Source organism: Schistocerca americana, chromosome 8, assembly GCF_021461395.2.
Source record: "Schistocerca americana isolate TAMUIC-IGC-003095 chromosome 8, iqSchAmer2.1, whole genome shotgun sequence".
Taxonomy (NCBI): Eukaryota; Metazoa; Arthropoda; class Insecta; order Orthoptera; family Acrididae; genus Schistocerca; species Schistocerca americana.
Window position 1 is genome coordinate 277,183,279 of NC_060126.1, and position 21,614 is coordinate 277,204,892.

Sequence of the window (21,614 nt, forward strand, 5' to 3'; positions counted from 1 at the left end):
CAGCCACATGTATGGTTTAAAAAGGTTTATTATCTTCAGACCATACAGGTTAAACTGGCGTGGTCTGAAGATAATAAACCTTTTTAAACCATACATGTGGCTGGTAGCTGTTTTTTATATAAATTATAACCTTAAGTACAACAGCCACATTTCTCAACATGTCGACTTTCGACAAAATAGCGTTAAATTTTGTTACTCTTTGCGGTGGATAGTCCCCAACGACTTTGTTTATTATGTACCTTTTCCCTGTTTGCCGTTTGGTCAACCGCTCGTAATTTGTCTGTTAAAAAATTATAAGCAGCTTCTTTCTTTTCCCTACCGCTGTATTCTCTGCTTTAATTTCCGACTAACATGTATCACTACTACACATTTCGATAAATTACGCAATGAACTATCTAGAACACAGACTCGTATCTCCCATTTTAAAATTCACCGAGCACACACAGGCGAGAAACAGCTGACTGAAGCTGACTCAAACAGGTTTTAGCGCCATATTTGCGACGATCTCTTGTCCACGCGCACTAATCTGACTGTGCAGATGCGATTTGAATCCACAGAATTACGCAGTTTCGCTCAATCCTCTAACCCAGGTCCGCGCACATCTCGCACCTGCGCAAATCACTTGTTCACACGCAATGATCTGTTTGTGCAGATGTGATGAGCGCAGACATTTACGCAGACAGAGCTTTGGACGAGCCTTAAGTTAAGGGCCTCTTGAGATTTCGAAGCACAGCGATAAATACAGCTCGTCTTGCCCCACAAGATAACCTGCGGATCATGTTACAGACCAACAGGAGGATTCCAGGAGCTTCTGTAGTATCTTTGAATCCACCGCTTTGATAAGACATTTTCATACAGTACAATCGAGATTATTGTTTCTTAGTGACATTCAAATTATATGTCGCATCGACATTTAAAATTCTTTCAATTTACAGTGGTGTTATGCGTGTCAAAATTCTAGGTTTTTTTTATCACGCATCTCGTTTTATTAATAAATTCTCTGTGACTAACATTTGTCGTCAAATCTGTGCAGTACTGAAATAATATTGTGCACTATAAAAATTTACACACAGTCAGGTCACTTAAAATGGTTTAAAGTTAAAACACAATCACCTGCTGAGGGAGGGTAAATCCCAGATTTTATGTGGTGTGTGTTATTGGGAATGGGTGCAATTGTTAGGTACTAACAGACATTTTAAATATCACCACCACCACCACTGCTATAATCCTCACGGGGAGATACTTGAGAAGCAATTATGAGCAAAGGTAAACAAAATCAGGAGTTCATTACTACCACATTAGAGAGATTTAATACGAGGCGTGTTTTTTATGTAAGTACCGTTTTGAAATTAAAAAAAGACGTGCTAAGATATCTCAACAATTTTATTTTTACATGAAAGCCTGTTCGTTAATCTACTTTTCTACATAATTTTCGTCAATATTGAGGCACCTGTCATAATGTTGTACCAGTTTTTGAATACCCTCCTCATAGAAGTCTGCCGCCTGACTTGTTAACCACTGCATCACTACTGTTTTGACATCGTCTTGAAGATGCTGACTGCCCAGGTGTCTCTTCAAGTGCAGGAACAGATGGTAGTCATTGCGCGCAAGATCAGGGCTGTACGGAGGATGATCTAGAGCTTCCCATCAAAAAGATGTGATGAGATCTTTGGTCTGATTCGCCACATGTGGACGAGCATTGTCTTGCAGGAAAAAGGATGCCCTTGCTCAACTTCTATGGACTGTTGCTTTGATTCTGGTGTGACGTAGGCTACCCATGTTTCATCGCCCGTAACAATTTGGCTTAAGAAATCATCACCGTCGTCGTGGTACCGCTTAAGGAAAGTCAATGCACTGTCTAAACGTTTGGTTTTGTGCACATCCGTCAACATTTTCGGTACCCAACATGCGCACAATTTTCGGTAATTCAAGTGCTCGGTCACTATGCCATACAAAACACTACGAGAAACATTAAGAAAGTCATCCCGCATGGAGGAAATCGTAAAGCGTCTGTTTTCTCTCATCTTATTGGCCACTCCCTGCACCAAACTTTCATTAACGACCGAAGGACGCCCACTCCGTTGTTCATCATGCACATCTGTGCGCCACCTTTAAATGCTCTCACCCACTTTTTTACCATTCCATCACTCATAATGTTTTCTCCGCAAACTGCACAGATCTCACGATGAATATCTATCACTTTTAGGCCTTAGCACTAAGAAATCTTATAACAGCCTTTACTTCACAGTCGACGGGACTCACGATTATCAGAGGCATCTTAAACACTCAGTACACAATGTAAACAAGGAAGAAACAGACTGTAATGGCGTCAGTGCGTAGATTAAGGTACATGTAAAAATAAAATTATTGAGATATCTTAGCACGTCTTTTTTTAATTTAAAAACTGTACTTACTTAAAAAAACACGCCTCGTAACACACAAAAAAATTCTTCTCAATAAAAAATAATACAGCTTCTCAGACACTAACAGGCATACACCCGGAACACACAGTCAATAAACGTAGGGGGACGTGAAGACTACGCCCCGCTGATAATTCCCAACAACGGAAGTTGAGCGTTCGGCGTAACTGGCTTACAGGGACGTCTCTGGATATGGCTGTGGAGTAGAGGGTCCGTATCGGTGGTTTGCGACCGGTATCTCATGGGCTGTTAAAAGCCGGCGTATGAATTGGCCCAGAGCTTCGGCGTAGCGAGCTGCTGACATTTTAGCGTGCACCGTCCTGTATAGCCGGGACGCGGAGAAATTCGTGACGATCCATTGCCGCACGCGTGATGCGGGGGAAGAAATAGGTCTCTGGCGAAAAGGACCTCTGGTGGCGCTTGTTCTGTCGTCCCTGTTGTGGCTCCGCAGTCCGGGGAAGCAACGCCTTGTGCATACGCAACCACGTGATGCTGCACTGTCTGAGTGGTTGCCAATGCCAATCACTTTAGGCGAAAGTCAGGCATATGACAACCAAGAAAATACACTCCTGGAAATGGAAAAAAGAACACATTGACACCGGTGTGTCAGACCCACCATACTTGCTCCGGACACTGCGAGAGGGCTATACAAGCAATGATCACACGCACGGCACAGCGGACACACCAGGAACCGGGGTGTTGGCCGTCGAATGGCGCTAACTGCGCAGCATTTGTGCACCGCCACCGTCAGTGTCAGCCAGTTTGCCGTGGCATACGGAGCTCCATCGCAGTCTTTAACACTGGTAGCATGCCGCGACAGCGTGGACGTGAACCGTATGTGCAGTTGACGGACTTTGAGCGAGGGCGTATAGTGGGCATGCGGGAGGCCGGGTGGACGTACCGCCGAATTGCTCAACACGTGGGGCGTGAGGTCTCCACAGTACATCGATGTCGTCGCCAGTGGTCGGCGGAAGGTGCACGTGCCCGTCGACCTGGGACCGGACCGCAGCGACGCACGGATGCACGCCAAGACCGTAGGATCCTACGCAGTGCCGTAGGGGACCGCACCGCCACTTCCCAGCAAATTAGGGACACTGTTGCTCCTGGGGTATCGGCGAGAACCATTCGCAACCGTCTCCATGAAGCTGGGCTACGGTCCCGCACACCGTTAGGCCGTCTTCCGCTCACGCCCGAACATCGTGCAGCCCGCCTCCAGTGGTGTCGCGACAGGCGTGAATGGAGGGACGAATGGAGACGTGTCGTCTTCAGCGATGAGAGTCGCTTCTGCCTTGGTGCCAATGATGGTCGTATGCGTGTTTGGGGCCGTGCAGGTGAGCGCCACAATCAGGACTGCATACGACCGAGGCACACAGGGCCAACACCCGGCATCATGGTGTGGGGAGCGATCTCCTACACTGGCCGTACACCACTGGTGATCGTCGAGGGGACACTGAATAGTGCACCGTACATCCAAACCGTCATCGAACCCATCGTTCTACCATTCCTAGACCGGCAAGGGAACTTGCTGTTCCAACAGGACAATTCACGTCCGCATGTATCCCGTGCCACCCAACGTGCTCTAGAAGGTGTAAGTCAACTACCCTGGCCAGCAAGATCTCCGGATCTGTCCCCCATTGAGCATGTTTGGGACTGGATGAAGCGTCGTCTCACGCGGTCTGCACGTCCAGCACGAACACTGGTCCAACTGAGGCGCCAGGTGGAAATGGCATGGCAAGCCGTTCCACAGGACTACATCCAGCATCTCTACGATCGTCTCCATGGGAGAATAGCAGCCTGCATTGCTGCGAAAGGTGGATATACACTGTACTAGTGCCGACATTGTGCATGCTCTGTTGCCTGTGTCTATGTGCCTGTGGTTCTGTCAGTGTGATCATGTGATGTATCTGACCCCAGGAATGTGTCAATAAAGTTTCCCCTTCCTGGGACAATGAATTCACGGTGTTCTTATTTCAATTTCCAGGAGTGTATTATACCATCACCTACACCATTACCACCAGCACCATCTCTAACAAAGTCGCAACATGTACACATTGCTACACCTGTTCTGTCTGTAGTAACCAATCACACCGAACTTCCGTGGCGTCTTCTTACCGCAACTGCGATCACGTTTTTTGATACGGTGAAATGCCAGTTTTCTAGAACTAGATTAAGTGCACTTTACGTGGTGGCATTTCAGTAGACTCATTTGTAGTTCTGCTTCATCGTGCTGTTTCGGCTTTCTTATTTCTAATTATGATTAGCAACATTTTTCGCTAAAATTACATGTAATATGAGCAAAAATGCTAAAAACACAAAAATAAAACGTATTGATTACTATCTTTTGGTACGAGATCAGAGTTCTGCTTTGCATTACGATTTCCTTCAGTCACCAATCAGCTCTATAGAGATATTAATTAGCTTAATTTACCTTAAGACACTGGATGAAGATTAATAAAACCGACAAACTGCAGGAACGAATTCCTCACTGGAAATGGAGAAAAAAAGCCATATGAACTTGTTTCCGGAAATGCATCGTTGTGACGGTGGATGTCACTGACGAATGAAAGTTCCTCAGACCAACATTCGGGTGATCTTTGAGCGTTGCAGGCTGTCGACGTAGACTACTGTAAGCAGCAGAATAGTCCGGTATTGATGTCGGGAACAAGCCGAGATGGTGTTTGTGTACGGCCAAGCAGATATGGAAACGGTAGAGAGACAGCACTGCTATACCAAAACAGGTACCCTCACACACAACCACAATCACACAATATTTCAAGCCCTTCTGTGGCGTTTGCGTGAGAACGGTGTTTTCAGTCGGACGAACGTGCAGGGAGGCGAAGGACTGTGCGTACATCAAATTGGAGGACCGGGTTCTACAGAATATTGGACGTATCCTAGTACAAGCTCCAGACAAAGGCGAACCCTATTACGAGCTCTAGGCAAGTACGATTCTGTATATCCTGCATGACAACCGCTACTATCCCTATCAGCTACAGCGAATGCCAGGATTATCAGCAGCGGATTTCCCTCTACGGGAAGGATTTTGTCGATGATTATTGAAATAGCCCATTACAGTTATCGTATTTGTGTCTCTTTGTCGAAGCAACCTGTACCAGAACTGACATCATCATTCTAAAGAATCGTCATCTGTGGGGCTATAGACAATCCTCGGGGAATGCTTGAGACGTCTCATCAGCATCGGCTCAGCATTAAAGTGTGGGCAGGGATTCCTGGCCATCACATATTTGGACCGGTTATTATTCCACAACTCCCCGATGGAGGACGTATCTGGACTTAAAGCGGAATTCTCGCTGAGCTGCTTGAGAATGTGAATTTGGAAATACGACAGGTTTTGTGGTTTCTGGATGACGGAGCACCATCCCACTTCTGCATTATGGTTAGCCAACACCTCAACATCTCCCCCGGACATTGGGTAGGACGCAGAGACCCCGTAGCATGGCCTGCTAGATCACCACACCTAAACTCCTTGAATTTTTATCTCTGGTCGCATCTGAAAAGCGTCGTTTATGCTGAAGCAGTTTCTGATATGCAGACCCTTCAACAGCGTCTTCACGATGTCTGGGACGCTGTTCAGAGAGACACCGGAAAGTGCGAAAAAGTGCGGCAGCCTATGATGCGACGAGTGAACGGATGCGATGCAGCTCCGTACTGTGATCCGGGGCGATTTGTTGTAGCTGAGCGGTTCTAGACGCTACAGTCTGGAACCGCGCGACCGCTACGGTCGCAGGTTAGAATCCTGCCTCGGGCATGGATGTGTGTAATGTCCTTAGGTTAGCTAGGTTTAAGTAGATCTAAGTTCTAGGGGACTGATGACCTCAGAAGTTAAGTCCTACAGTGCTCAGAGCCATTTGAACCATTTTTTTGTTGTAGCTGAACGCACGCCGTCCATATCCAGAAACATGTTCATGGCACCTTTTTCCTCAATTTCCAGTCAGAAATCCGTTCCTGCAGTTCGTCGGTTTTATTAATGTTCACCTCGTATATATTTTTATAGCTCTGTAGGTCCTAAACCAGTTGTACTATGATGTTCAGCATAGGCATATGTTTTTCATCACGACGAGACCTTAAGTGTGTTATACATAACTGTAACATAGCTGTGCTGCTTCGTACCTTTTCGAATGTGACTGTGGTTTTAACATTTCCGTTAGTCGGCCGCATGCTTTCACAGTGGACACAAAGGACTATTGACCGCACGCGCCGTGTGTTATTAACCAAACTCGACCATCTCCAGCCCTTGTGCCCTCCTCCTGACAAGTGTATCTGTTGGCCAATCCCTTTGCGGAGGCACTTAGGGAGACGTTAGATTCAACACGGTGATATCTCTCTCTAATGCCAGTATGACGTGTCCACGTCAAGTTCGACTGTTAGTGATGTCCATCGTCCTTTGAATTGTACTGACTCTGAGCGCGGTGAACCTCTCGTGCAACGAAGCCCACATCTGGTATACTTGCTGCCGTGAGTGGTTGCCGTTTTCAAAATTTAATTATTTCTGAGCATTACAGTAATGTGTAGCTAAGCAGGTTACGTTCATTTCAGAAATGCTGTCTGCAAATGCACAATTATTGCTTGTGCCTCACTAGAATTAAAAAGTGTAAACGTATGTATAAGTTGCATGCCAGTGAGGAAGTCATACCTTGCCTCGTCTTATTCGCTTTGACATGTTTATTGACTTCTTTTTAATTGTTATGTTTATTCATTTCTAGACCTATACGTAACGTAGTCTAGTTACGGTAACAAAATTATACGTGCTTTATACATCAGAATAATAAATGTAGTAATACCATAACTTTCTTCTGAAGTCGATAAAACATTGCAAATACGGCGTATCGTTGTCACTGTGCTAGCCATTCTTGCACGCGAATTAAAGCGACAACTCATATATCTTATTAAATTGGAACGTTTATGCAGTATTGGAAACTACTGCTACCTTTTCTTTCTTTGAAAATGAGAGTTTGCAAACTTCATGCTGGTTATTTAAAGATGTGTTACAAAAAGCACTTAAAAACAGCCCCAATGATAAAAGTTTTCTTGTATTGTGAAGTTTGATAGAATTAAGGCTTTCACGGCCGGATGAATTTGCTGCTGGTAAACGTTTCGGGGAATGAGATCGTGGTCCACGAAACTCTTCTATTCCTAACGTCTCGTCCAAATCTGTGTTGAAAATCTTCAGAGGCGTTGTTCCTCCGCCGTGGAGCAACGCCTTTGAAGACGTCCAGCGCAGTTCTGGATGAAACGCTAGGAATAAAAAAGTTTCGTGGACTTTGTGAAATACGTTCTAATTTGTGCAAAAAATACAATCGACTGCGAAAAGAATTAAGGTCATCCTTTGCACTCGAAAGTAAACACAACAACAACGGAACATCCCCCTACCGGTACCGGAATACAATTCATCTGCAAATGTACTTTAATTAAAGATTTTCTTGTTAGGAAAAGAAGGCTACAAAAATAACTAAATTGTAATTATGCTTCGTAGATGGCCGAGACTAAGTTACCTTTCAGTTCTTCTCAAATTTATCTTGTTTGTTCCACCAGATGATCACCGTGTTTTGGATAGTTACTGGCATCTGCGTGTTTCATGCTTTATTTGTAAATTATTGACAATGACAAATCTCACCTGGTAGAGAGCGCTCTTATATGTACATAACAACGAATATTACAGTACATACGTTTATTAAGTTTATAATACGGCCCCGAAATCTTTTAGAAACGTGAAGATAAAAAGAAAATATTAGAAGCGACATGACGCGGACCGGCAAATCAGATATATCACACGTCTAAACTCGGCATATCTATCCACTACATCACCAGGAACATGTGCTATTTGTGGCTCAACTACGATATGTTATTACTTTACAGTTTATTATAACAAAACGTACTGTAACATCCCCCCTTTCTAATCGGCCTAGTGGACTGCGATATAACTAACCGTGATCGCGTATGCCTAATGAAATTTTACAGTGAGTAACGCTATCGTTGGCGAAGGAAGATAATACCAGCTAGTGGGAGGATAGTACACAATAGACCCTTCGGAAGGATAAATCTGTTGTTAACTTAATCTAAATACTGATGATAATTTGGAAATACGTGGAAATTCAGTGCTATCGCTCACGAACCACGCAGTGGGGATTAGCGTACCACGTAATATTTAATATAAAATAATACTGATTTTCAAAAAAGGGATATTAAACGATCGCCAGCCCACTAGGATAATGAATCTCTAGAATCATAAGGAAGGTAATGGCAAACAAAACTAAGCAAATAATCACTGGCGTGACAATAAAAGGCTACGCTTTTCCACAACGCATTAGTTTATGAGAAAATAAACGAATCAGAAAGCACTGCTTTTGTATTTACTTAATCAGAAATGCTAACTTTTGAAATCAAAGTTAAATGAAGTTAATGGTTAAATAAATGACTGTCTGTAAATGAAACATTACGAAAACATGACTATCAGTGACCTCAGCTTAACGTAATGCAAAATTTAGAAAAAAATAAGCAAATTTCTTTTGATTATTGAAAGACTAAATTGAATTTACTTTAAGCAAAGAGCAACTGATTTTACTTTTAACATAACAACAAGAAAATACGTACCAAGCCAGAAGAAGTTAATCGCTAAGTTGAGTACAGAATAAATGAAATTATGCACTCTTAATTTTTTATATATCTTTCGTTATAAGTTTTTCCAGCGAAATTTTACGTTGCTTCAAGTGACTGAAGATAGTGCTAAAGATCTGAAATGGGTAAAGCCTCGGTTATGGAATACAATAATTAACAGTTTCTGAGGCAGCAAAATTTAGTCTGAAACCGGTCATTAGCAAACAAACAAAGCTGGTAGTAAGTAGTTGATTAATTTTCACATTTTTCCGACACTCGGTGATTGTATGGAAAGGAAGGGGGCCCTTCTTGGTAGCAGCGTCTGAGGGCAATAACAACGCATCTGCCTTATAAGTTTTGACTATTGCAGGTTATTATCGAAGAAACGTATTAAGGTTTGTGAAAGAAATGGCACTGTGTAATTCCTGTATAATATTACTTAACATTCTCACGATGTTGTATCCATGCAGACGACGAAGAATGTAGCCGGTGACAATGATGAGCTGCTACTGATGCTGCGGCTGGTTGAGAACCACGAGTCGTCTCCAGCAATTTACAATATTTACAGTATAATTACGATCAATTATATACATTCACAAATAAATACACTGTTACACCCATTACACATTAAATATAGTTTCTATAAGAAAGCCTACAGGTTCAGAATTAGACGTGCAGCACAAGTTACCAACGGATATTAAACGGCGAAAAATTTTGGATATAGCTGAAGGTTTTTTATCTGCATTTTCGGTGTTACAGGACCACTGTCGACGCGTTTCCGATACATCCTGACTATCTGAAATAGAAAACGTTCATAGGGCATACGAGGTGTGTGAGCAAAGTAATGAGACTTTTAGCACTTCGAGTGATCTGGCAATGCTGTGTTGTTCCACTTCTGTGTTCTTCCCTTCCAGATGCTCAGCCCAAAATTTCAGCTCCGTACAGCCATCACGTGATTTCTGAGAACGCCGTCAGTGAAGTTGTGTCTTTGTTTTGTGTTACGAGAATGGAACAGCCAAATTTAGAGCAACGTTAAGCAATCCAGTTTTGTGTTAAACGTGAGGAATCCGTGAGTGTGACCTTTGAAAAGTTAAAACAGGCTGTGGGGAACATTCCTTATCAAGAGCACAAGCTTTTCGCTGTTACAAATCATATTTGAAAGGTCGAGAACACATTGAAGATGAACCTCCCTCAGGGAGACCTTCAACGTCAAAAATCGATGAGAACGTCGAACGCGTGCTCTTGTGAAATCAGACCGACATTTAACAATTAGGATGATGGGTGACCTGTTAAACTTAAAGAGTGAATCAAGAGAGACCGGACATTGCAGACGAGTGAAAAAACAAAATAAGTCAAAGTGATGAAAAGTTTATTAATAAACTTATGACTGTGCAGTACATTCAGTTGAACTGAATGCTTAGAAAAATATTCAAATATTAAACAGAATCATCAACGAAGAGAGAGAGGAGGGGAGGGGGGGAGGAACAATTTCTTTAAAGTAAAATTTTAATGATCCGTTGCAAGCAAAGGACAATGTAAAGAAAATGAAAGAGTTTATTACTAAATATTTTGGTCACTTTGACATTCTTTGTTTCTGCACTTAATATTACGATCTATCTCACACACGTAAGTTGTTTACTTTCAACCAAATACTACATTGTATGACTTTGGTTGTTAGGTTAGAGCTTCACTTGTTAGCATAAGCCGTATTGTTTTTATCTTTAACATGCCATTCTTCGCGTGTTTATCGCGTACTGCTTAACCTATTTCGGTCAGTTAATTTATTATTGATTTTCGATGTGAACAAGCCTTCTGGTGACAAATGCCTTGTATAATCATCATATTGCTGACAATTTTGTTGACTATGGTTGACCTGCAACAGCAACTTGTAATCGTTTGCGTCACGGTGTAATGTTCCTGCTAATTATGCCTGTAAGTATGCTGTTTATAACTTTACTCTAAATTGTCAAATTGTACAATCTCTAACGTCTGGTATTTCCTCGTTTAGGCTAAGCTTGAAAATTGTCTATGACCTAAATCAATACCACTATGCAAAATAAGACAGCTAAAAGTTTTCAACATGAATTTCAACGAGTATCTTCAACGAATTGGTATGAATAATTGTCAGAACTCTTTTCATCGTAATTTTATAATACTACTAATGAACCTGTCAATGCTTCGCAAGTGCTAAATATGTATAGGAATCGAATATACATCCTAAACTCCTTACCCCACCCTCTCCCTGTCCATTTCTCTCTCTCTCTCTCTCTCTCTCTCTCTCTCTCTCTCTCTCTCTCCGTACACCTGTACATCTCGTCCTCCCCCAATCTCTCTGTGCATAACCTCCTCCCTCCTCCTCTGTCCACCTTCAACTTCTCCCTCTAAGTTCATTTATGTCTGAAAGTTCAGTAGCTCCGTACTCTCCTGCCCCTCCCTCCCTCTCTCTCTCTCTCTCTCTCTCTCTCTCTCTCTCTCTCTCTCTCTGTGCATAACCTCCTTCTCCCCTCTTTCCCTGTCCATCTCCTCTTCTTCCTCCTATGTCAATTTTTCTCTGAATGGTCAGTAGCTCTATGCATCACCTTCTACCCCCATTCTCTGTGCATAAACACCTCCCCCCCTCTCTCTCTCTCTCTCTCTCTCTCTCTCTGTCCATCTCGTCCTCCTCCTCCTCCTCCTACTACCACTACTACTACTACTACTACTACTACTATGTCCATTTCTGTCTGAATGATCAGTAGCTCCATACATCTCCTCCGCCTTCCGCCCCCCCCCCCCAATCTCTCTCTGTGGATAACACCTCTCCCCTCCTCCCACCCCTCTCTACGTCAGTTTCTGTGTGAATGTTCAGTAGAGTAGCTTACGTCCGTCCGAACATTCGTTACGGTATCGTCTAAGGAATTGTATAACGATTGGAATTCACGATAGCCAGTGATTTATGGCTATTTGGATAGAAGTGTATGGGGCCTGAGAATGGAAAATGAAATGCCGAAATTGCTTGCTTTCAGAATAAAATAAAATACGCACATCAAAAAAAGTTTTGCTTCACCTTGTTTCCGAGAGTTCCAGAACCCGTACAGAAAATTGGAATAGAGATCAACGTAAACATCATTTCCGCCTTTTTATTGCTCATGAAAACCACACATTGCATGTTGTACCACCACACAACGAGACCTTCAGAGGTGGTGGTCAAAATTGCTGCACACACCGGTACCTCTAATACCTAATAGCACCTCCTCTTGCATTGATGCATGCCTGTATTCGTCGTGGCATACTATTCACAAGTTCATCAAGGCACTGTTGGTCCAGATTGTCCCACTCCTCAACGGCGATTCGGTGTAGATCCCTCAGAGTGGTTTTTGGCTCACGTCGTTCACAAACAGCCCTTTTAAATCTATCCCAGGCATGTTCGAAACGGTTCATGCTGGCCACTCTAGTCAGCGATGTCGTTATCCTGAAGGAAGTCATTCACAAGATGTGCACGATGGAGGCGCGAATTGTCGTCCATGAAGACGAAATGCCTCCCCAATATGCTGCCGATATGGTTGCACTATTTGTCGGAGGATGGTATTCACGTATCGTACAGCCGTTACGGCGCCTTCCATGACCACCAGCGGCGTACGTCGGCCCTACATAATGCCACCCGAAAACAGCAGGGAACCTCCATCCTGTTGCACTCGCTGGACAGTGTGTCCAAGGCGTTGAGCCTGACCGGTTTGCCTCCAAATATGTCTCCGACGATTATCTGATTGAATGCATATGCGACACCCATCGGTGAAGAGAATGTGATGCCAGTCCTGAGCGGTCCATTCTGAATGTTGTTGGGCCCATCTGTACTGCGCTGCATGGTGTCGTGGTTCCAAAGGTGGACCTCGCCATGGAGGTCGGGAGTGAAGTTGCACATCATGCAGCCTATTGCGCACACTTTGAGTTGTGCCACGACGTCCTGTGGCTGCACGAAAAGCATTATTTGACATGGTGACGATACTGTCAGGGTTCTTCCGAGCCATAATCCGTAGGCAGCGGTCATCCACTGCAGTACTAGCCCTTCGGCGGCCTGAGCGAGGCGTGTGATCGAAGTTCCTGTCTCTCTCTGTATCTCCTCCATGTCCGTACAACATCGCTTTGTTTCACTCCGACACACCTGGACACTTCCATTGTTGAGAGCCCTTCCTGGCACGAAGTAACAATGCGGACGCGATCGAACCGCGGTATTGACCGACTAGGCATTGTTGAACTAGAGGCAACACGAGCCGTGGACATCGTTCCTGGCGGAATGACTGGAACTGACCAGCTGTCGGACCCCCTCCGTCTGCTCTGCTCATGCATCTTTTGGAGGGTTTAGTGACATCTCTAGACAGTCATAGGGCTTGTGTCTGTGATACAAATTCCACAGTCAAAGTTTATCTCCAGGAGTTCTGGGAACCGGGGTGATGCAAAACTTTTTTAGATGTGTGTAATATCTTAAAGTATACGGCTAATATTGAATTTTATTGACATTGACAATTTTAGTAAATTGGTCAACAACATTTCGAGATTGTCGGTAGCAACATTTACTCTTTATATATCACCTATATATCCGTTGGATGTTCCAAAAATTTTCTTTCGTTGAAACCTTGCTCTGACAATAACGAACACAACAAAAATCGACCAAATCGGTTAAGTTGTACTCAGATGACTATGTTTCATACATGCAGTAACTGATTTTTATTTATGTAGATTACACCTCAGGCTTCTCCATAGCGTACTCAACTGCTGAGGTCATTAGTCCCCTAGAACTTAGAACTAGTTAAACCTAACTAACCTAAGGACATCACAAACATCCATGCCCGAGGCAAGATTCGAACCTGCGACCGTAGCGGTCGCACGGTTCCAGACTGCAGCGCCTTTCACCGCACGGCCACTTCGGCCGGCCATAGCGTAGCCTGGAATACTGACATACAACAGAGAATTTAATGTAGTGGTGTAGAAACCTTCATCTAACTCTACAATCACTGACATCCAGTTTTTGTGCTCCTGAGAGTACGTGCAGACAGTCCTCTGATGCCAACGTCCATAGGCCCGGTGTCCTTCGACTTCGGCGGCAACTCGGCCCCTCTGGCGCCGCCGCTGGCCGCGACGACGTCCCCCGGGCGTCCCGACGGCGGCTCCAGCGCCGGACCCAGCGACGAGGTGGTGACGTCATCCGGCAGCCGCAACTCGAGCCAGCAGCCGGACGAGGTGACGGTGACGTATTCGCTGTGGGTGGGCACCGAGGTCTCCGAGAACTACTCGCTCACCCTGCGACCCGCGCGCAACTCCAGCTTCTACAACGTCATGATGCTCGCCGCCCAGCAGGATGAGCACTACCAGTGAGTCGCCCCCTGACGTCATCTGTATAGCCTGACTCACACATTAAGTCCTAATATTTTTATGTAAAGCTGGAGCGGGACAAAGGAAAGGAAAGGGAAGAAATTAATTATGTAAGCTACGTCGGGATTTATACTGAATCAGCGGCGGCGAGTGAAAATGTGTGACGGACCGGTACTCGAACCCGGGATCTCCTGCTTACTAGGCAGTTGCATTAACCACTGCACCACCTGGACACAGTATTTATCGTAAATATCTTGACTGTCTCAGTATGCTTCCCAGCTAACCCACAATCCCACCTAGCGCCATCTGTCTGCAGGCCCCATCTAAGTCTTCCACACTCACTAATTTTTAGATTCCCACAGGCGCTAAATGTGCATCCACACTAAAGGTTGTGGATTAATTGCCCATCGATGCAAATAAATTATTAAGAAAAGTGGTATCTCTCCAAAAGAACATTCGTATAATTGTTTCGCTTCGATGGTCAATTAATCTGCAACCTTCAGTGTGGATTTATATTTACGTTCGACCTCCAATGCGAATCTAAAAATTAGTGAGTTTAGAGAATATGGACGAGGACTGCAGATAGGTGGTACAAGGTGGGAGTGTGAGCCAGGCGAGCAGCATACCGAGATAGTCAAGGCATTTACGATCAACAGTGTGTCCGGTTGGTGTACTGGTTTATGCGGCTGCCTAGAAAGCCGGAGGTTCCGGGTTCGAGTCCCCGTCTGGCACACATTTTCACTTGGCGCTGCTGATTCCGCATACAGTGCCACGCCACTAATTCTTTCCCTTTCCTTTCATCCGCCTCCATCATCAATTATTTCATATGTATCATGGCTGTGTATTCTGTCTAGTGTCTATTCTTTCGGACATGTCCTGAAGAACAGACTCCGCGGATTTGTATGTTTAAATATTTTTGTCCCGTAATGTAGGAGAGAGTGTTGTACCTAGGAACACACAATGTTTCTCGGGTGCTGCTTCAACCTAGTGCCCTTTTTTACTATCGTGAGAAAGAACAGGCATTGGAAGCCACCATCAGCAGTTTCTGTCATTTTCCACTGTTCTTGTTGTTATAGAGCATGAGGTTGTGGTTTGTGCAGCCTTGTAAGCTTTAAGAATTCCACATATTTAGGTGCTAACGGGTAAGTGGACTACGTGTCAGTATAGTCTGTCTATTTTGTATCCATGCACCCACATTGCAACAACTGACATGCTGCCCAGGTGAAAATACATAAGCATTTATGGCTTACTTTTGCCATATGCACTTAGAGGAACTACTCACATTAAAAACATACGACTAGTAACGGCTTACAATTCTCCAATGCCATAAATAATACTGATGTAATGTTGTTCAGTAGATTGTCCTCAGTCACCAACAGAAATATCGACACTTATACGCGTTACATCTTGTATATCGAAGCTTTTTTTGTGGTACTTCAGCTACAAAGTAAAATTCTGTATGTTTTTAAAATTAGTTTCATAACATATGGAAGCCATGCTTCGTCAGTCGTCAGTCGTGCACAGTCTTCTAGTTACCTTCAAGCGCAAGGTCTTTTCACCATGGAAAACTTGATATTTACAAAATAAGTCAGTGTCTTCAACGTCTTAACAATTTTACCATCTTGAAAATGGCAATTTTTGTTAGTTTACAACGGTTCTATTTCAAAATGTGTTTAACTTTGGTTTTTCAAACCACTATTTCTTATTTGCGTTTCAGTTACTGATAATTGGTGTATAATAGAATAATACTAAACATAGTGCTAACAGGATTTTCTCAATTGCAAGCCTTTAGATTTTTATGTAGTATTTGTTGCTGGGTACATGACAATATTGTACATTTGAACAGTCTTTCACATTTGGAAAAACCTTACTTATTGCGGCGTAATTTCTGAAATTTTAGAAAATATCTACAACAAACGTAAAGTGAATCACGTCATTTGAAATGAAATAAGAAAACACATTGAACTTCTATTATATGGCCAGCTAGAGGCGAAAGTGTTCCAAGGTACAGCACTCTACCTTACCAACCACACAATCATCTTCATGTGATCATCAACATATTGTTCTCATCACCAACACGATATATCGTCACGATTACATCATTACATGCCGGTCACACATCAGTATCATCATCTCACTCGCTACATCCAACCCATGTCCCTCTAACCACATCTTTCTCATCGTACTACACGTTTCCAACAGTCAGTCTCTCTCTATCTCTCTCTCTCTCTCTCTCTCTCTCTCTCTCTCTCTCTCTCTCTCTCTCTCTCCCCATCACTATGATGCATATATTCATTCCCAAAATACATCTTTTCGTTATCAGGTTATATTATGCTAATTGATCGTCCACCACTGCTATCTTATCACATTCTATATTAGAATCACCATCATCCCATATCACTACCACTACCATCATAATGACCACAGTCATTGCGATCATCACATTACAAGCACAAACACCACCATTGTACCATCACTATTACCATCATAATTATTATAGTGCCAGCAACCACCACCAGTAATAATGTGTAGATGCTGCTACACTTGTTTTGTCTGTTGTAACCAATCATGCTGAAATTCCGTCAAGCCCACTTAACGACTTCTCTCGTTCTGACTCTTTACAGGTTCGAGGCGACGGAGTGGCCTAACGGGCACTATGTACACACACTGGCGGGTCGCAAGGAGGAACCAGCCAGCTACCTGTTCTGGCTACTGTACCAGACGCCCACACTGCCAAACCCTGCAGATCCCCCATCAAATCAACTCATCACGCCTGTTGGTATGTTGTTTCAATTCTGTCACGCCAGTGCAACAACATGAGCGGCGTTTCGTTTGTGACACTACAGACTTCTCTCTGTTTTGCTAAATTTTGTGTTGATTTTCATTCATGGATGCATGACATAGATATAGTGGCCTGAGGAAGTAAATTGAAAAGAAGTTGTGTTACAGTTCAGTGACAATAATTGGAAGTAGAAGAAGAGCTTAAAACACTTTGTGTATGGAAAGATGAAGATCGTAGGGTAAATTACGAAATCAGAAGGAAGATTCAGAAGGGTACAGTACGCTGGTAGGCTATTAGGTGACAACATGTTTTCACTGAAATGAATCAAACACTAAAATTAGTTTTAGTGTCATCGTATTAAGCAAGGTCTATAGATTTGAATTGGGCTACAAACATGAATCCGAACACTACTGTCACATTTCATGTCGTCCAGTTGGTATGTACTAATTTCTGTCATCCTCGGATGGTCATCCTGGATAATACCCAGTCAGCAAAAATGTTCACCTTCATCCCCGTGGTTACCGACACATCAAAATCCACACCAGAAGACTAAGAGAGAATCGAAGATCAAAGGCGTCAACCACCACCTGTTAATCGTGTCCGTGTACTTCAGAAATTCGACAACCTATGGGCATCTTCTGCTGGAAATGAAAAATCATGCCTTTCGCAGTATTCACGTTTGCTATTCTTCGTTTACGGTGTGAGAAAATCACGAGTGGACAAATCTGTTGATTGTCCTACAGCTGCTCCAGGTTCTACAGCTGATGTACTGCGCCATTTCCTCAGTTACTTCCTGTGCAAAGCATCTTCCCTGGCTGGCTTGCAAACTTAATCTAATTCTTACAGCTGTATGCTTATAATCCAGACCACACTTCGTGCAATTCAGATCTGTCTCTGCACTTAATCGTTTTATTTATAAGAGGCGAGCCCCAACAGCAGGCCCTCAGTTCCACAGCTCTCGTGGGTCTACTTACCTTGTGGTCGTTCGACTGACCGAGGTTGCAGGTCCACAGACTCATTTTATGCTTGAGCGATTTTAATTTTTTGTCTTCTGGCTGGTATGTTGCGGTCCGCCACGAATTTCTTTCTTGCGCCAATTTCTTCATATCGGAGTAGCACTTGCAACCTACTTTGTTTGCTGAACGTATAGCAATCGTTGTCTTCCTCAGCAGTTTTTACAGCTCCCACTAGTCCAATGGAAGTTATTCCCTGACGTCTCAACACGTGTCCTATCGCCCTGTCCCATCTTCTTGTCAATGTTTCCCATACGTTCCTTTCTTCTCCGGTTCTGCGAGTAACCACCCCTTTCCTTATCCTATCAGTCCTCTCAATTTTCAGCATTCTTCTGTAGCACCACATTTCAAATACTTCGATTCTCTTCTGTTCTCGCTTTCCTACTGTCCACGATTCACTGCCATACAATGCTGTGCTCCAAACGTACATTCTCAGAAATTTCGTCTTCAGATTAAGACCGATATTTGATACTGGCATACTTCTTTTGGCCAGGAATTCCCTCTGTACCTTTGCTAGTCTGCTTTTTATGCCCTCCCTGCTTCACCCACCATGTATTATTTTGCTTCCAAGATGGTAGACTTTCTTTTTGTCTACTTCATGATCACCAATTTTTACGTTAAATTTCCCGCTATTTCATTTCTGGTACTTCGCCTTACTTTGGTTTACTCTCAATCTATAATCTGTACTTATTTCACTGTTCACTTCCATTCAACAGTCCTTGTAATTTTTCACTTTCACTGAGGATAGTAAAATCACCATCTAATCTTATAATTTGAATTAAAAATAACAGTAACAGCTTCTGCGAGAAGATTTATTGATTTTCCGTTGATTCACCACTAGTTCCGTGACTACATAATCACATCGTCAGGTGTCAAACGACTGACCTAAAGAAGATCCAAAAAACTTCTTGTTAGTCTGTGTACTGTAAACTATATAACAAAATTTCTGATTGCATTATAAATAACAAAAGGAAGACCATGGACCTTTTTAGACAGGAAAGCTGCCTCTCAATAGAATACAGCTGTCCCCTACCATAACGCAGATCACAGCGTAAAAATGCAACGTCAGAAAACTTAACAGTGAATTACATATGAGTTGAACCTAGAACAAACAAGGATACTGATACTCAGCCAAATTACTAAAGAATCCTGATGATAAATAATGACTCTCTCTGCTTCCGAACAGGCCTCGTAAGGCCCGATGGTACCGACCAACCGCCCTGTCTTCCTCGACCCATAGGCGTCACTGGATGCGGATATGGGAGGCATGTGGTCAGCATACCGCTCTCCCAGTCATTGACAGTTTTCGTGACCGAAGCCGCTATTTCTCAATCTAATAGGCCCTCAATTGGCCTCAAAAGGGCTGAGAGCACCCCGCTTGTCAACAGCGCTCCGCAGACACGGACGGTGATTCATCCAAGTTCTAGCTTATCCAGACAGCGCTTAAATTCGGTGATCTGACGGGAACCGGCGTTGCCACTGCGGCAAGGTCTTTGGCGGTAAATGATGATACTCAAGGGAAATTGAAAATCCGTTCTGAGAGCCCCCAAATAAACAATGCTTACACAAGTAGCGGTGAGAGTACGTGAGCTCGGCTTCCCGACCCACAGTATGGCACATACTGACAACTCCGGAGTAGTACACGGAAATATTGCCCTGTCACATATTGGTTAAAAGCAATGCCCGGCTAAGACGAGTCGTAGCTTCGATAGTCATAAAAGACTCTGTACATTGATATTTTCATCTAAATTAGAATTAAAATACGTGCCTGAAGGGAAAATAGGGGGACATCAGAACAATGAAAAATCGATACAGTGAAGTACCTCTTGGCAGAAAGATAAATAACAGTGAGACGAGAACATAATATCAAAAGAAGTGTTACTGGAATGGATTGTCTCCTAACAAAACGAAAAAAATAGGACTGTCCAGCCAAAGTGTCCACAAAATATAAAATTCCAGTGAAGTTAAGCATCGAGTATTATAGTAAGACATATGCAAAAACAATTTACTTTTTTAAACGAGGCTGTTACATTTAAAAGACCCTTGGGGAAAAAAATAAAAGTTATAAAACTTACAAAAATCCCTAACGAACAACGGACAGGCAAATACAAAAGCAGTAAAGATTATAAATTCCAAAACATATTTTTTCTTTAACCTGAGAGTTAGCAACAACATGAGAGGAAGTCATGACCATGATGGTAAACTTCGGCGCAAGTACCTGGCCGCACATACCAATTGTGTTCAGAGCAGAAGAGAGCCAGGTTCAAATTTCGTAAGTATCTAAGAATCATAAAACGGGACCAAAGTATTTGCCAACTCTACTAGAAAGAATAGGTCACCTCCACGTAATGGCCACATCTCTTTCGCATGTCTTCCTTGTAGATAATCAAAACTGAACAAAAGGCGTTGAAATGTTTTGCACAGTCGTCTCTAACGTTTTTAATTTTTTGCAGGAGGAGAATAAAATTTTTTGTGAACATGCTTTGAACATTTAGCTAAACATTGAACCTACTCAGTGTAGCCTCCATCAGCTGTGACGCATCCATCCCAAAGTTCTTTCCATGATGTAAATGCACTTTGGTAAAACTCTAGGGATTGACTTTTACACCATCGCTTGACACAGGAAATAAGGTCTTTCTCACTATCAGATGTTTTAACGCGCAGGTCGGCCTTCAGAGGACCAAAGAGGTAAAAATTAGACGGCGCCAAATCCGGACTGTAGGGAGGATGAGGGACAATTTTCCAACCCATTTTCCTGATTTTCTCCTGTGTCATAAGGGCTGTATGGGGTTTGGCATTGTCGTGGTGTAGTCTGATGACCTGACCCTGACCCTGAAGCTGTGGTCTGTGGGTCTTGATGTCACGTCGCAGCTTGTCCAATGACAAACAGTAACGGTCCCGGTTAATTGTGGAGCCCGGGTAAAAGAAGTCAATGAAAATGTCACCACAATGATCCCAGAAGAAGGAGGCCATCACCTTTCGGCCTGCTGTTCCTCAAAGTCTTGGTTTCTTCTTCCGAGGGGAACACGGATGACGCCACTCCTTAGATTGCGTTTCGCTCTCAGGTTCGGACAAAAACAGCCATGTTTCATCCTGGGTCTTGACGTCGTCAAAACACTGTTTCCACTCTTCAGTAAAGGTCTGCATGAGACCCTCGCACACATTCTTCCTCATCGTTTTCATTCCTCTTGTCAATAATCTAGGCACCCAACGTGTACAGATTTTTCTGTACCCTAGTGACTCTACCAGTGATACCACACTACCCGATGACAAACGAGTCATTTCAGCAAGCTGTCGTATCGTCACACATCTGTCATTTTGGATTATTTGATCAATGGTCTCCTTATTCACACCACTCACTGCCGTCGATGGTCTACCGCATCGTGAATTGTCCATCAGAGAGAATCACCTTCTTTAAATCTCTGCAACCACCGC

The 21,614-nt window shown here is 43.4% G+C and overlaps 1 protein-coding gene across 1 annotated transcript in view; it reads left to right on the forward strand.

The window, feature by feature from the left end:
- Positions 1–21,614, forward strand: part of LOC124544719 (uncharacterized protein CG3556-like) — a 113,926-nt gene that overhangs the window by 85,997 nt on the left and 6,315 nt on the right. Inside the window, exons 6-7 of the mRNA XM_047123364.1 lie at positions 14,092–14,383; positions 17,009–17,163. Of these exons, the coding sequence (XP_046979320.1) occupies positions 14,092–14,383; positions 17,009–17,163 (447 nt within the window). The remainder of the gene's footprint in view (positions 1–14,091; positions 14,384–17,008; positions 17,164–21,614) is intronic.